The sequence below is a fragment of the Rana temporaria genome, chromosome 9 (assembly GCF_905171775.1).
Source record: "Rana temporaria chromosome 9, aRanTem1.1, whole genome shotgun sequence".
Classification (NCBI taxonomy): domain Eukaryota; kingdom Metazoa; phylum Chordata; class Amphibia; order Anura; family Ranidae; genus Rana; species Rana temporaria.
The window spans coordinates 99,780,489-99,793,987 of NC_053497.1; the positions used below are offsets into that span (position 1 = coordinate 99,780,489).

Here is a 13,499-nt window from a genome sequence, read left to right on the forward strand (position 1 = left end):
ACCTTCCCACTGATAATAAACAATTAATATATAAAAATACATCAATAATTATAGTTATTACATGCATTATGTGACAAACACCATTATATATATATATATATATATATATATATATATATATATATATATATATATATATATATATATATATATATATATATATATATATATATATATATAATACACAAAGTGCCCTAAAACAGAAGTATAAATTCCAACAATCCTAATTGTCTGTGAAAATCACAAAAGGTTTGTGCGCTGCTGACACACTATATTCCCCATGCAAGTTCAAAAACTCCCACTGTGCAGTGGGCAGTCTTAACCATGTGCTACACCAAACCGCTCACCGTCAATATAGGACCTCACACATAAAATGAGGTCAGAAGCGCATGTGTCTCTTTAAGGAAAAAAAAAGCAGTGGTCCAGTCGCCTCCACCCACTTTCAAGTATCACGCAGCTCTCATAAAAATAGTTCCAGCATGAATAGTACATATGAAAAGAAAATATTTCTCAGCGTTCACTGACCGATTAATTAAATTAAGGCAATAGTTACAGTGGTTCTAAAGGCTCATGTTTTTTTTTTTCATTCTATGCGTGAGGGTAAAAAAACCTTATGTGTGCAGCAGCCATCCAGCCCCTTCCCCCCCCCCCCCCAATACTTACCTGAACTCCACTGCGATCCAGCAATGAGCACGAGAGCCTCGGCACTCCGGGGACTCTCTCTCATCATTGACTGAGAATCACAGCCAGTGAGCCAATGAGGAGGGGGGGGGCAGGGCCTAGCTGCTACTTTGTGTGTAAATGGACCACAGGAGTGCAGGCAAGGGACACGGGATAAGGAGGATAGGGACTGCTCTGTGCAAAACCACAGAACAGAGCAGGTAAGTATGACAGGTTTATTATTTTAAAAAAATATTGCCTTTTAATATCACTTTAAAAACACTCACATTGTATATTAATATCAGTGCATAAAGTTTATATGCATATGCGATCACAGAGAAGTAAATGAACGTCTTACCACTCACTCAGCTTATCCAAGAGTCCTAGCTAGCAAGATCACTCTGCCCCTTTTATACATCTTGTCCAATCCCAGACTTCCTCAAAAAGGTAAGAGACCCTGTTTGCCATGTAGATCTTTAAACAACTATCTACCACCTGCCATAGAGATCTTTCAACAACTACCTACCACCTGCCATAGAGATATTTAAACAACTACCTACCACCTGACCTGCTCAAACCCGGAACTGAGCTGGCTAGACATTAAAAATAGAGCTGTCCTGTATAGTTTTCTATTTTTCAGTTGTACCCTTCACAGAACAATTATGTTATGTGTCTATTTTTCTATTTTACAAAATTGATATGTTTTTGTTATGAAAAACGCGGGTGGTTCCGTCGGACCACTGCTCCCCCAGTTGTGCCGGAACTTGGTCTGGTCGATTTTCCGGATCAACCCCCAACCTCCTTAGTGGGCCTTTGTCCCACTACTATATGCAACTATGTTGTTTCAGTATTCTTCGCATCAAATTTTTTTTATGTTCTTCAATTTCTTTATGTAACTCACTTTTCTTGCCTCTCACTTGCTTTTTTCCCTTTTTCTATTTGTTTTTCTTTCTCTGAGTCTGCAGGGTTTAGGCTTGAGCGAAATTGCTCACTTTTCCTTTACATTTAACATGACGCTAAATTAGCTATCCCTGAATGATCAGGGCATGAACTCTCCCCAAAAACAGGTATAAATATCTTAAGAAACAGCAGATCGATATAGCGTGTCTGCAAGAGACGCATTTTTCGATGGCCTCTTGTCCTAAATATTTTGCTGTTCAATATCGCAGGTCTACAGTACTTTGCCTCTGCCTCGACTAAGCACAGGGGGGTACTCATTGCCTTTCGCAAGTCAGTCCCTTTCAATTGTACTAAACAGATAGCGGACCCGGGTGGTAGATATTTATTATTGCAAGGTACCATACAAGACACAGATGTCACTATTATGATGTATTATGCCCCTAACTGCACCCCAGGCCCCTTTTTGACCCATGTTTGTGGCTTGCTAGCATCCCACCAAAAGGGTACTCTCCTTCTTGCGGGAGACTATCATTTGGCATTGGATCCTTCTGTGGACAAATATCCTTCGGAGCGTGTGGCCCTTTCCTCCAACGCCAAGAAATTTGTTCATTCCTTGCAAACCCATGATTTAGTCGACCTTTGGAGAGAATTTCACCCCCTTGGTAGAGATTATACATATTACTCACATCCCCACCATTCTCACTCTAGGATTGACCATGTCTTCGTGTTAAGGAAACATCTTCCTCTTGTGGTTTCTACCTCCATCTTGGCCACTCCATGGTCGAACCATGACCCTGTTTTGGTGGTTTGTCGTTCTATTCTTGATAAACCCCGTTCCTCGTCCTGGGTACTGAATGATTCGCTCCTGTCCCTCCAAGAGGTCCGAGCGGAAATTTTGAGAGCCTCTACGGACTATTTCCATACCAATTTGGATTCGGTTTCCTCTCCTGTAACCCTCTGGGAGGCATATAAGGCGGTCATTAGGGGGCGATTTATACAGCTGGCTTTGAAACGTAAAAGAGACTGCTGTTTAAAGCAACTTGAACTAAAGGCCCGATTGGATACACTTTCTAATGACTTTAAACAATCTCCCACCCCTGCTAAGCGTAAACTTTTAGACCAAGCCAGTGCAGAGTTGGATCTCTGTCTTACTGGTAATGTTGAACGTGTTCTACGCTGGTCTCGTCAGACTTGGTACGCTAAAGCAAATAAGCCAAATCGGATGTTGGCGAATAGGCTCTGCACCTTTACCCCTAAGCCCACCCCTATTACATTGCAAACTCGACATAACACGCTTACCGGCAACCCAGTGAAAGTATTGGAGGAGTTCCGTTACCGACTTACTAAGCTGTACTCTGCATCTGAGGGGTTGGGTACTCAGGCTGCTGACTGTTTCCTTAATAACCTCTCGCTTCCCACACTGTCAGAGGCTCATGTGGCTTTAATGGACCGGGACATTCAGGTTTCGGAGGTCCTCCAATGCATTAAAGATCTTAAAGTGTGTAAGCGACCCTGACCTGATGGCTACACTGCACTTTTTTATAGGAAATTAGCTGATATTGTGGCGCCACACCTGACGGCTATGTATAATTCTGTTAAGGGTGGCCAATCATTTACTCCGGATCTCTTGACTGCTAACATTGTGATGATCCCCAAGCCTGATCGAGACAACTCCTCCTGGGCCAACTTTAGGCCCATATCTCTCATTAATGTAGATATGAAAATTCTCACCAAAATTCTGGCCAATCGTTTAGATTATTTTCTTCCCCGTTTAATTAAGAAAGACCAAGTTGGCTTTGTTCCTCAGAGACAAGCTGGGGACGCTATCCGACGTATATTGCAAGTGCAACATATTGCCCACAGCCGCTCGCTAGAATCTATGCTTTTGTCTTTGGATGTGAACAAGGCCTTTGACACTTTGTCATGGCCTTACTTAACGTCCGTTCTTCGCCATTATGGATTTGGGGCCTCCTTTTTGTGATGGGTGTCTGTTTTATATGACTCTCCCCGGGCTAAAATTAAATACTATGGTTTTGAGTCACCTCTTTTTAACATTGGGAGAGGTACGCGCCAGGGGTGCCCACTCTCACCACTCCTGTTTATTTTAGCTTTAGAGCCATTGGTGGAAGCTGTTTGTTCACATCCAGATGTAAGAGGCATTGATATAGCAGGCGCTTCCCATAAAATATCCCTTTTTGCCGATGATATTTTGTTAACCTTGACTTCTCCTAGGACCTCTCTGCCAAATATACTATCGCTCCTAGACACTTTTGGCTCTTTCTCGGGTCTCTGAGTCAATTCTTCTAAATCTAAGGCTCTCTCAATTAATCTCTCTCTTTTCATTCTGGAAGACTTGAAAACGTCCTTCCCCTTCCAATGGTGCTCCTCGCATCCTTACCTGGGAATCCGTCTTACCCCAACATATGCAGGATTGTATCAGGCCAACTTCCCATCTCTATTTAAACGATTGTCTGAGACACTTTCTTTCTGGTCCCATCTACCACTGTCCTGGTTTGGCAGAATAACTGCAATCCGTATGTCCTATCTTCCGAAACTGCTTTATTTTTTACGGGTTTTGCCTGTTCTAGTCCCTTCACATATTTTGCGAATTCACCAACGTAAACTGTTACAATTTGTTTGGGGTTCTAGTCGCCCCTGAATCAACAAGCAGATGTTGTATCCCCGGTCGGGTTAACGGTGGCCTTTCGATCTCTAATTTGCAGGCCTATTACACGGTGGCAAATATTGCTCCACTCTCTCGTCTCCATGATACATATCAAATGCCGTTGTGGGCCACGATCGACCTTGTTGATTCCGACCCTATACCAGTCTCTTCAGTCCCTTGGTATCCTCCTATTCACTGTCCAGCTGTCATGGGACCTTGTTTGGCCCACTCTTTACGTCTTTGGGACTCGGTTAAATATTCTGCAGGCTTGATCTCCCCTCATATCCCGCTTTTGCGATTTCTCAATTGTCCTTTATTTCCTCCAGGCTGTAAAAATCCAGCGCAATTCTTATGGTGGACCAGGAATGGGTTCACTGATATCCACTCTCTGTTCACTCCCACTAGGATCCTGTCATTTGAGGCCCTACGTTCTTCGCATGATATTTCCTTGCGGGAACATTATAGTTACCTACAACTTAGACATTTTCTTCAACAACTTATTAAATCTAGTCTGACCCCTTATATACTGACCCCTTTTGAGGCTATATGCAGAGCTAGACCCCATTCTACAGGCCTTATTTCTCTCATTTATTCTTCTATAATCTCGGCTAAAAAAAAACCCACTTAGACCCTACCATCTTCAATGGGAGAAAGACTTGGGTAGACAGCTTGATCCAGAGGACTGGCAGGCTATGACTATAGCTATTTCTAAATCTTCAAAAAATGTCCTTATTTTAAAAATGTCCTTATGCTTATAAAGTGTTGTACAGGTGGTATTACACACCTGCTAGATTGGCCCGCTTCATACTATCTTACTCTCCCCTTTGTTTCCGAGGATGATCACAGGAGGGTTTCATGGTGCATATTTGGTGGTCATGCTGGAAAGCTTGTAGACTATGGGTCAGGGTTTATGCAATTATTCGGAATCTATTTCAAGTTAACCTCAAAAGGGATCCCTATGAAGCCCTTTTGGGCAAACCTATTGCCGAATTGTTACGACCGGAAAGAGAGTTAGCACAACATATTTTTACCACAACTAAGATGACAATTGCTAAGGCTTGGAAAACCCCTGTGCTTAGTTATGAGGCTGTTAAAAATCGTGTGAATGATGTTATGGTGAGCGAAAAATGAACAGCTATTTTGCTTGACACGCATGATAAGTTTCTTAAAATCTGGCGGCCATGGATCGCGTATGCTCAGCCTTCCCGGTTTGATGGTATGCTTCTTTCAATTTAGGGCTCTTCTGGCCTGCACCCCGTGGACTCCTTCTCTTTTCTTTTTCCTCTTCTTCTTCCTCTCTTTCTCTACTTCTTTCCTATTTCTCTTCTTTAATTCAGAATTTATTTTATCTTGGTTGCTTCTTTTTTTTTTTTTACCAATATACCTTGCTTACTGTATTGATTGCATATTCCTGTCTGGTAGATAGGATTGCTCTGGATAGGATCAGTACTATTTATGTGTTTGTATTTTTTCATTATTCTCCTATGTCTATTGTTTGCTACATTTGTATCCATCTATCGGTATTCCTGTTAATGTTGGCTAACTTGCTAATAAATCTTTGTAAAAGAAAAATAGAGCTGTCATTGAATGCATAAAGCCTAAGGCAGATTGAGGATCACTGGTACATTAAAAAAATAAATGCATGAACCTTATCCCCCTTCACTAATTATATATACCACTCCTAAAAGCACTAAAAGTATAATCTGAAGTGAAAACATAATCCACCGTTTAAAATACATTCTAATGAACTAAAATCTTCCAGTACTTTGGTCTCAAAGATTCACCAAGATTCCTTGAGACTCAATCACCTAATATAATCACCCCCTTTTTAGTACTTCTCTATTTTTTCCACACCCCAAAATTTTAATCAAGTGAGGCCTTTATTATTAAACCTCCTAAAATGTTGTGAGATGCTATTTTTGTTATTTATTTCTCTTCTTATGCACTTTTAATAGTTGATTGGGTCGTGCACAGGTTGAAATTTTGTTATTAGCCTGGTTATAGGTGTGCAAAGCCTATTGAATTAGACCCCAAAGCTCAAACACATATGCGTGTGTGCATGTGTATATATACTGATGGTGTTAGTAGATCAGTGGATGGTGTCATGAGGGCAGAGATTGGTGTCAGTAGTTTTTATTTGTATTATTTTATTTTGCATAATTTTTTACAATTACATTTTTTTTATTATTTTTTAGGAGCAACATTTTTTTTTTTATTTGCTGAAATATCAGGGGCTAAACAGGGGGAATATGTGCCACACAGGGAGATTAAAAACTGCCCAGGCACACTTGGCACACCATGTGCGCATGCCTATGAGCATGGTGAAAGTTTGACTTCACATAATAATAATAATAATATTAATAATAATAATAATAATAATAATAATAATAAGAGACTAAAAAAACTTTGAAATTGATTTCCATTATTTTAGAATAGCAAAATGGGTCCTGTCAGTAAGTGGAAGTCAAGGCAATACTGTTTTTCATCTGTAGCAATACTTATACCCTAACCAGCATACCTTACTTGTTACTTTATTGCTCTGCAGCCAGCACACTACACTACTGTCTCCCCTTTCTTGCCTTTATCAGGCCTTTGGGACACTATTCCTGCCACTGATAAAAGGCACTATTCCTTCTATACCAACAATGGGGCATAATTCCTGTCACTGATACCAACAGAAGGGAGCTATTCCTACCACTGACCACAACAATGGGCCACAATTTTTCCCACGGACACTAATGATGGCACACTATTTCTCCCCCTGACACCAACTGCAGGGAACTATTCTTCCCACTGACACCAATGATGGGCCACAATTATTTCCCCTAATAACAACAATGGGGGCACTACTTCTCCCATCAACATCAATGATGGGGCACTATTTTGCCCCTTAATACCAACAATTTGGTAATATTCCTCACACTAATTCGGGGAGATTCTTTACTCTCATTGATATCATCAGGGCATTTTCTACTCACAGTGACCACAGCCCAGCCCCTCCAAAATCTGAAGGACATTAAAGGCCCTTTATTCAGAATGCTTGCCAACCCTGGTGTCGATAATAGAAAGCATCATGTGTGTGGATTTCAGGAAAAAAAAAAGTTTCCGGTGCAAAAAATTGCACCGATAATTTCTCTTTTGAGATATGTCTTAACCCCAGTGCCTTGACATCCCTTTATATCTCTAACCGAAAGCTACTGCAGATCAGTTAAAGGAACTAATTAGTAAACAAAAATGAAAGTTTGACTTCACATAAAATCAGATTAGATATACTAAAAAAGATCAAATGAAGTCCACTCTGTTAGGAAGGCAGAAAAGGTCCTAAGATTGTAAACTATGTTTTAAAGTGGACGTCAAGGCAACGTATTTTCATCTGTAATGATCCTTATCCCCCTCGCCTCCCAATCAGCCAGCATGCTTAATAAATCAGATACTTAAATTGACTTCTACTTTCTTTACATGATTAATAAATAAAGTTGAGGGGATGGGATTGTCTTCAAAATCTAAGCTTAGCGATTCCATTTGTATAAGTGTTAACAGAGCCAAGAACATTACACCCTTCATTGTGCAAGTGAGCTTTAAGTATTAATACCACCAGCTTTGACACTTTTAAAAGTGTTCCATGATAACATAAACAGCTGTGGATAAATGAAAATCACTTGGCAGCACAGTGGCTAAGTGATTACTACTAAGTGACTACTACTATAGCAGCACTAGGGTTGTCGGTGTAAATCCCAGCCACTGCACTACCAGCAAGGTTTGCATGTTCTCCCTGTCTCTGCATGTTTTTTTTCTGGTATTCTGGTTTCCTGATAGTAACAATGGGTGATCTATAGAATGCGCCCTAAAAAGTCGCCCACCGTTGCGCCTATGGAGGAGTGGATGATGCCTAGCTGCTGTTTAGAAGATAATAAGTGAACAAAAAGAATGTAAGATGATGAAACTCTCTAAGGAGTGTCAACAAATTAAAACAGCGCTATCAAATAACTGTGCATATTTGACTATATAAAATACATTACTACAACCCATATGTAATGATATATTATTATTATTCTGGTTTCCTCCCACACTCCAAAGACATGCTGATAGGTTAATTGGTTCCTGTCTAAATTGAGCCTACTATGTGTTTGTATGATTGTGAGAGTTAGGAACATTAGATTGTAAGCTGCTTGAGGGCAGGAACTGATGTGAATGTACAGCATGTATGTAAAGCGTTGTGTAAATTGAAGGTGCTATATAAATACCTATATTAAATAGGATGATCACCCCCAATGAGCAAATGTGGACTTGAACTCTGCAGACATTGTGACTGTATACAAGTTCTCCACTAGGGGCCAGTCTCCTACATGACACATCTTACTATGATTTATTAGATATGTGTACAGAAAATGTACATATTACATCTTGCAGAGATATTCAAACTTTTGTGCAATTGATAGTAATCATTCAAACTGAGATTTTTCAAATGTAATTTTCAAAATAATAGCAATCATGTGAATGGCTGCAATACCTTTTTGAGCACAGAGCTATATATGATGCTGTATGTCATTATCACAGTCAATAGAACTCATGCATGCTTGCTTTCCCTCTAATATATACAATATAGATGGACAGATGCATAGATGGATAGATAGGTATAGATATATTCGGAACAGTCCAAGCTGGGTTGTCCTGCACTTTTTTTTAGTAAGTCATCAAAAAACACTATTTCAATGCTTTGTACAGCAAGTCTATGGAGTAAAACAAAGCAACCACTCCTTTTTCTGTGAATGACACTAAAAGGGATAATAACAGGCAGCATGTGTACCTTTCTTTAATGCTCTGCCAGTGCTCAGCCTTTTCACCAAGCAGAATGCTTCCATGAAAGACAGAATGTGAGAGACAGAGAGCCCCAGGCATCACCCAGCTCACATATATAAAGGCCTGTGGACAGCTGAGACTAATAATGAGGCTTGGTGGCCAGGTAAGATGTGGACCTGGTAATGGAGGCTTTATGTCAATCAAATTGCTACAATGCCTCTATTATATGCACCATATAAGTTAGTGGATAGAGTTCTAGTTCTAAAGTGTTTTATTCTTTTTCAGTACCGTAGTACAGATGAAGTCAACCAGCCTGGAATGGAATGGGATCCAAAGATTGGATTTACAATCTCATCACCTCATTACAGTCTTAGTGAAATTGTGAAATGTGTCACTACAGTCAAAGGGAAGCTTTTCCAATCTCTGTTCTGGAAACCAAAAATAGGTAAGCAGCAGAATCTCATGTTCAGAATGTTTAAACATCAGAAATAACTGCTCATACCACTAAATGGACAAAGGCACCATATTTTCTAGTATTCTCATATATTCAGATATTTCTGTTAATGTCATCTCTGATCTGAGACATCTCTATGTCTAAAAACTGCGTTGGGATGCTGATCTATCATTTCCTAATAAGCATTTTCATTCAGTGACAAAGTGCTGTCATATAACCTCTCTCAGTATCATAGGTTTAAAGGGTATTTGAGGCCCAAACATCCAGTGGGGAAAGTACAGAACCTATATCAGATTTTTACTGCTCCCTGTGTCCTCTCTAGGGCGATTCACTTTATCTATTTGTTCTGGTGACCACTGTATCCGGGACTAAAGTGATGAGAAATTTCAGTTGTCACCAGTGAGGATATCTTTTCTGGCTCACCTTGGAGAGTTCTCCTATCTTCCACAGGACAGGAAGTGAAGGGAAATCCCCACAATGGTACACAGATGACAATAAACTGTACGCAATCTAAGAAGAGTGGCAAACAAATGTCCAAGAGACTAAAATCATTAAATCATACATTTGGTTCACAGAAGGAACACACACAGTATAGAAGGCAAATGACTGCATCCAAGGATAAAAACCATATTACATAAAATATACTTAAAAACCGTGTGATGAATTTAAACTTTTCCTAAAAAAACAGGAGAAACCTAAAACATATTGTAAATTGGACAACCCATAAGATACAGTGCAGAATAAGTAGATACAATTTTTAGAATCACTGTCATTTCACTAAAAGTTTTAACTAACAAAAAAAATCTGCAAAATTACAGCAAATTCATAGTATAGAAATTAACTGGCAAACATAAAAAAAATACAAAACAAAAAAAAAAGAAACAACCAGTGCCAATGAATTTCGAGTAATAAATAAAAAATAAATGCAAGGATACTCGTAATAACTAAACATAAAAGTTTAACATTTTTAACAGGCTACAGACATTTTAATCGCTATCAGTATGTCATTTTTATCCTAATCATTTTCCCCTATTTTGTCCACAGTTTTTCCTCCGCTTGTCACGGCCATTGGCATTTCTGTACATATTTTTCCCAGACATTATTGTCACCTTTTTTTAAATGTATTATTTAATATCTTACTTTTTATTTCACATTTACATCTTATTTCAATTTACACAAGTGTCCCTTTCACACTGGGGCGGTGGGGGCGTCGGCAGTAAATCATTATTTTTAGCAGTGATTTACCGTCGTTTTCGCGGCGCTATTTGGCCGAGAAAGGGTTAAACCGCCTGCAAAGCGCCACTGCAGCAGCGCTTTTCCAGCGGTTCGGCCGCGATGCCCATTGATTTCAATAATGCGGCTAGCAGGAGTTGTTTTACTGTCCTGCTACCGCACTGCTCCAGTGTGAAAGCCCTTGGGGCTTTCACATTGGAGAGACAGCAGCGGCTCTTTGAGGGCGCTTTGCAAGCACTATTTTTAGCGTTATAGCGCCTGCAAAGCACCTCAGTGTGAAAGGGGTCTTATTGATCCAGCCAGTAAGTATGTTAATTTTTAATTTCCTTTAACAGAACAAGATGTCCAGTAAAAGTGACAGAGAATTGAGAAACCATTTACTACTGACACTGATCACAATGGTCAGCTTTTATTAGTTAGATAAAACCTTTGTCCCGAAAGGAAAAACATTGTTGCTGTAACTGCTTATAAAGTGTTGCTGGAGTTCATTTTTTAGTCAAGTTCATCTAAATCTTCTAGTCTAAACTGGCCATACACGGATCGAAATTCAGAAGGTTCAGCAGGGACCAGACAAATTTCAATTCATGTATAGGCACCCTGGTTGTACAGAAGTCGATCTACTGATCAACTGATCAACTTCTGTACATTCAGCCTGTTGAGTTTTTCCCAGATGGTCGGTGCCACCGTATATAGCTAACAGCACAAATAATTTATATTTGATGGCGGAGTAGGCTCCCCACCATCAGAACAAGATAGCACAGTGGGAGGATTCGCTCATCTACAACAAATGTGGATGAATGGAGGAATTTGATCATTTTTTTTTCATTCAACCTACTGGTTGAACCAAAAAAATTATGAATGCATGGGCTAGCATTACCTTCTCCCCGGACTGACAATGCTGCTGTTTAAGGGTGGCTCTGTTGCTCCTCCATAAAGTTTAGCCACCAAGACAGAGAGTGTTGTAGTGTCTGGATTACCAGGTAAAAATAAGGGAAAAAAAGGCTACAAAGGAAAATGAATGCAGCTGCCATATTTATTGTTAAACAGCAATATACTGAATTTTCGTTTTTGAGTTTAGATACGCTTTAATTTGTATTATTATTATTATTACCTATTACATGGCGGGTTTTTTTTTTGCCCCATGGACTTTACCCTTTCACAAACAGCTCAAACCTACAATTAGTTATTAGTCCCTTGTTTCCACATTTTTTCTATTCACCTCTAATCTTATATCATCACCACACAGTTGTTTTTCCCTGATATATGTATATTTTAATTACATTTTGATTAGTTTCTGACACTCTGCAAGTAAACTTTACTATAACAATTTCCAGCATCTCTTTACATGATATATACAATTATTACATTATGATGTTTCCAACAGTGGGGTTGTAAATAAAGGAAAGCTGGCAGCTCGATCTTTCGCAATGAATACATTTATTAATCCAGGTGTGGTACAAGATAATACAGGGCTTACGTGTTTCGGCATGTATCCAAAGTCATAGCCTTAATACAGTGGGGCTGATTTACTAAATCTGGAGAGGGCAAAATCTGGTGCAGATGTGTATGGTAGCCAATCAGCTTCTAACTTCAGATTGTTCAATTAAGCTTAACAATAAAACCTGGAAGCTGATTCATTTCTATGCAGAACTGTACCGATTTTGCACTTTCCAGTTTTAGTAAATCAACCCCAGTATGTGTTATTCATTGTTGCAATATTATGATGGGTTTATTTATTTATTTTGGACAAAAAGTGTTATTCCAGTAGTAAAATTAGTTTTGCTTTTGAACATTTCAAACTTTCATGCTTAGTTATTATGAATACCTTTGTACGTAATTTTTTTCTTACTGTTTATTTTGACTGGTTGGCTTTCTTCCTTATAAATATTGTGCACTATATCTTATGCGTTTTTAAATTTCTCAATACTTGTTGGGTTTATTCTGTTTATTGGGAATAGTTCTGATTAATCACATGGTTTTAAGTATATACTGTATAAAGTGATTTTTTGCCTCGCATGTGGTAATTTGCATTCCATACTTTGTACTTACATACCTATCCTTCATAAATATTTTCATATTTTTTTCTAGCCCTGAAGAAGGGGGGTTTTGTGTAACCCCCAATCATATTCCTGCCCCCAACCCCTCCCCCCCACCCTAGTATACTTTAAAGGGGTTGTAAAGGTAAATGTTTTTTCACCTTAACCTCCCTGGCGGTCTTCCCGAGACTGACTCGGGGTTTGATTTTCCTGCTACGATCGGTAACCCCGAGTCAGTCTCGGCTCGCCTCGCTGAATCCACAGGCACTTTTTACTTACCTTGTCCCTGGATCCAGCGATGCCACCGCGCTGTGTGAGCGAGCGGGACCTCGCTCGATTCACATAGTGCCTCCGTGTGACGCCGATCTCCGTTCCCTGCGACGTTACGACGCACGGGGACGGAGAACGGCGCCAAATTCAAAAACGTAAACAAACACATTACATACAGTATACTGTAATCTTATAGATTACAGTACTGTATGTAAAAAAAACACACCCCCCCTGTCCCTAGTGGTCTGTCCTGTGTCATGCATGTCATTTTATATAATAAAAACGTTTCTTTCTCCCTGCAAACTGTAGATTGTCCATAGCAACCAAAAGTGTCCCTTTATGTCAAAAATAGTTTTAGATCAGCTAAAAAACAGCGATAATAAATTATAATCACTTGCAGAATTGTGCGATAGCGATTTGTGGGGAAATTCGTCATAAAAAAAAAAAAATAATGACAGCAACAATTCTGCAACTGAGCAAA

At 39.4% G+C, this 13,499-nt stretch overlaps 1 protein-coding gene across 1 annotated transcript in view; it reads left to right on the forward strand.

The window, feature by feature from the left end:
* LOC120913770 (vascular endothelial growth factor receptor kdr-like) overlaps window positions 1-13,499 on the forward strand; it is a 239,058-nt gene that overhangs the window by 92,855 nt on the left and 132,704 nt on the right. Inside the window, exon 5 of the mRNA XM_040323969.1 lies at window positions 9,311-9,470. Coding sequence (XP_040179903.1) covers window positions 9,311-9,470 — 160 coding nt within the window. The remainder of the gene's footprint in view (window positions 1-9,310; window positions 9,471-13,499) is intronic.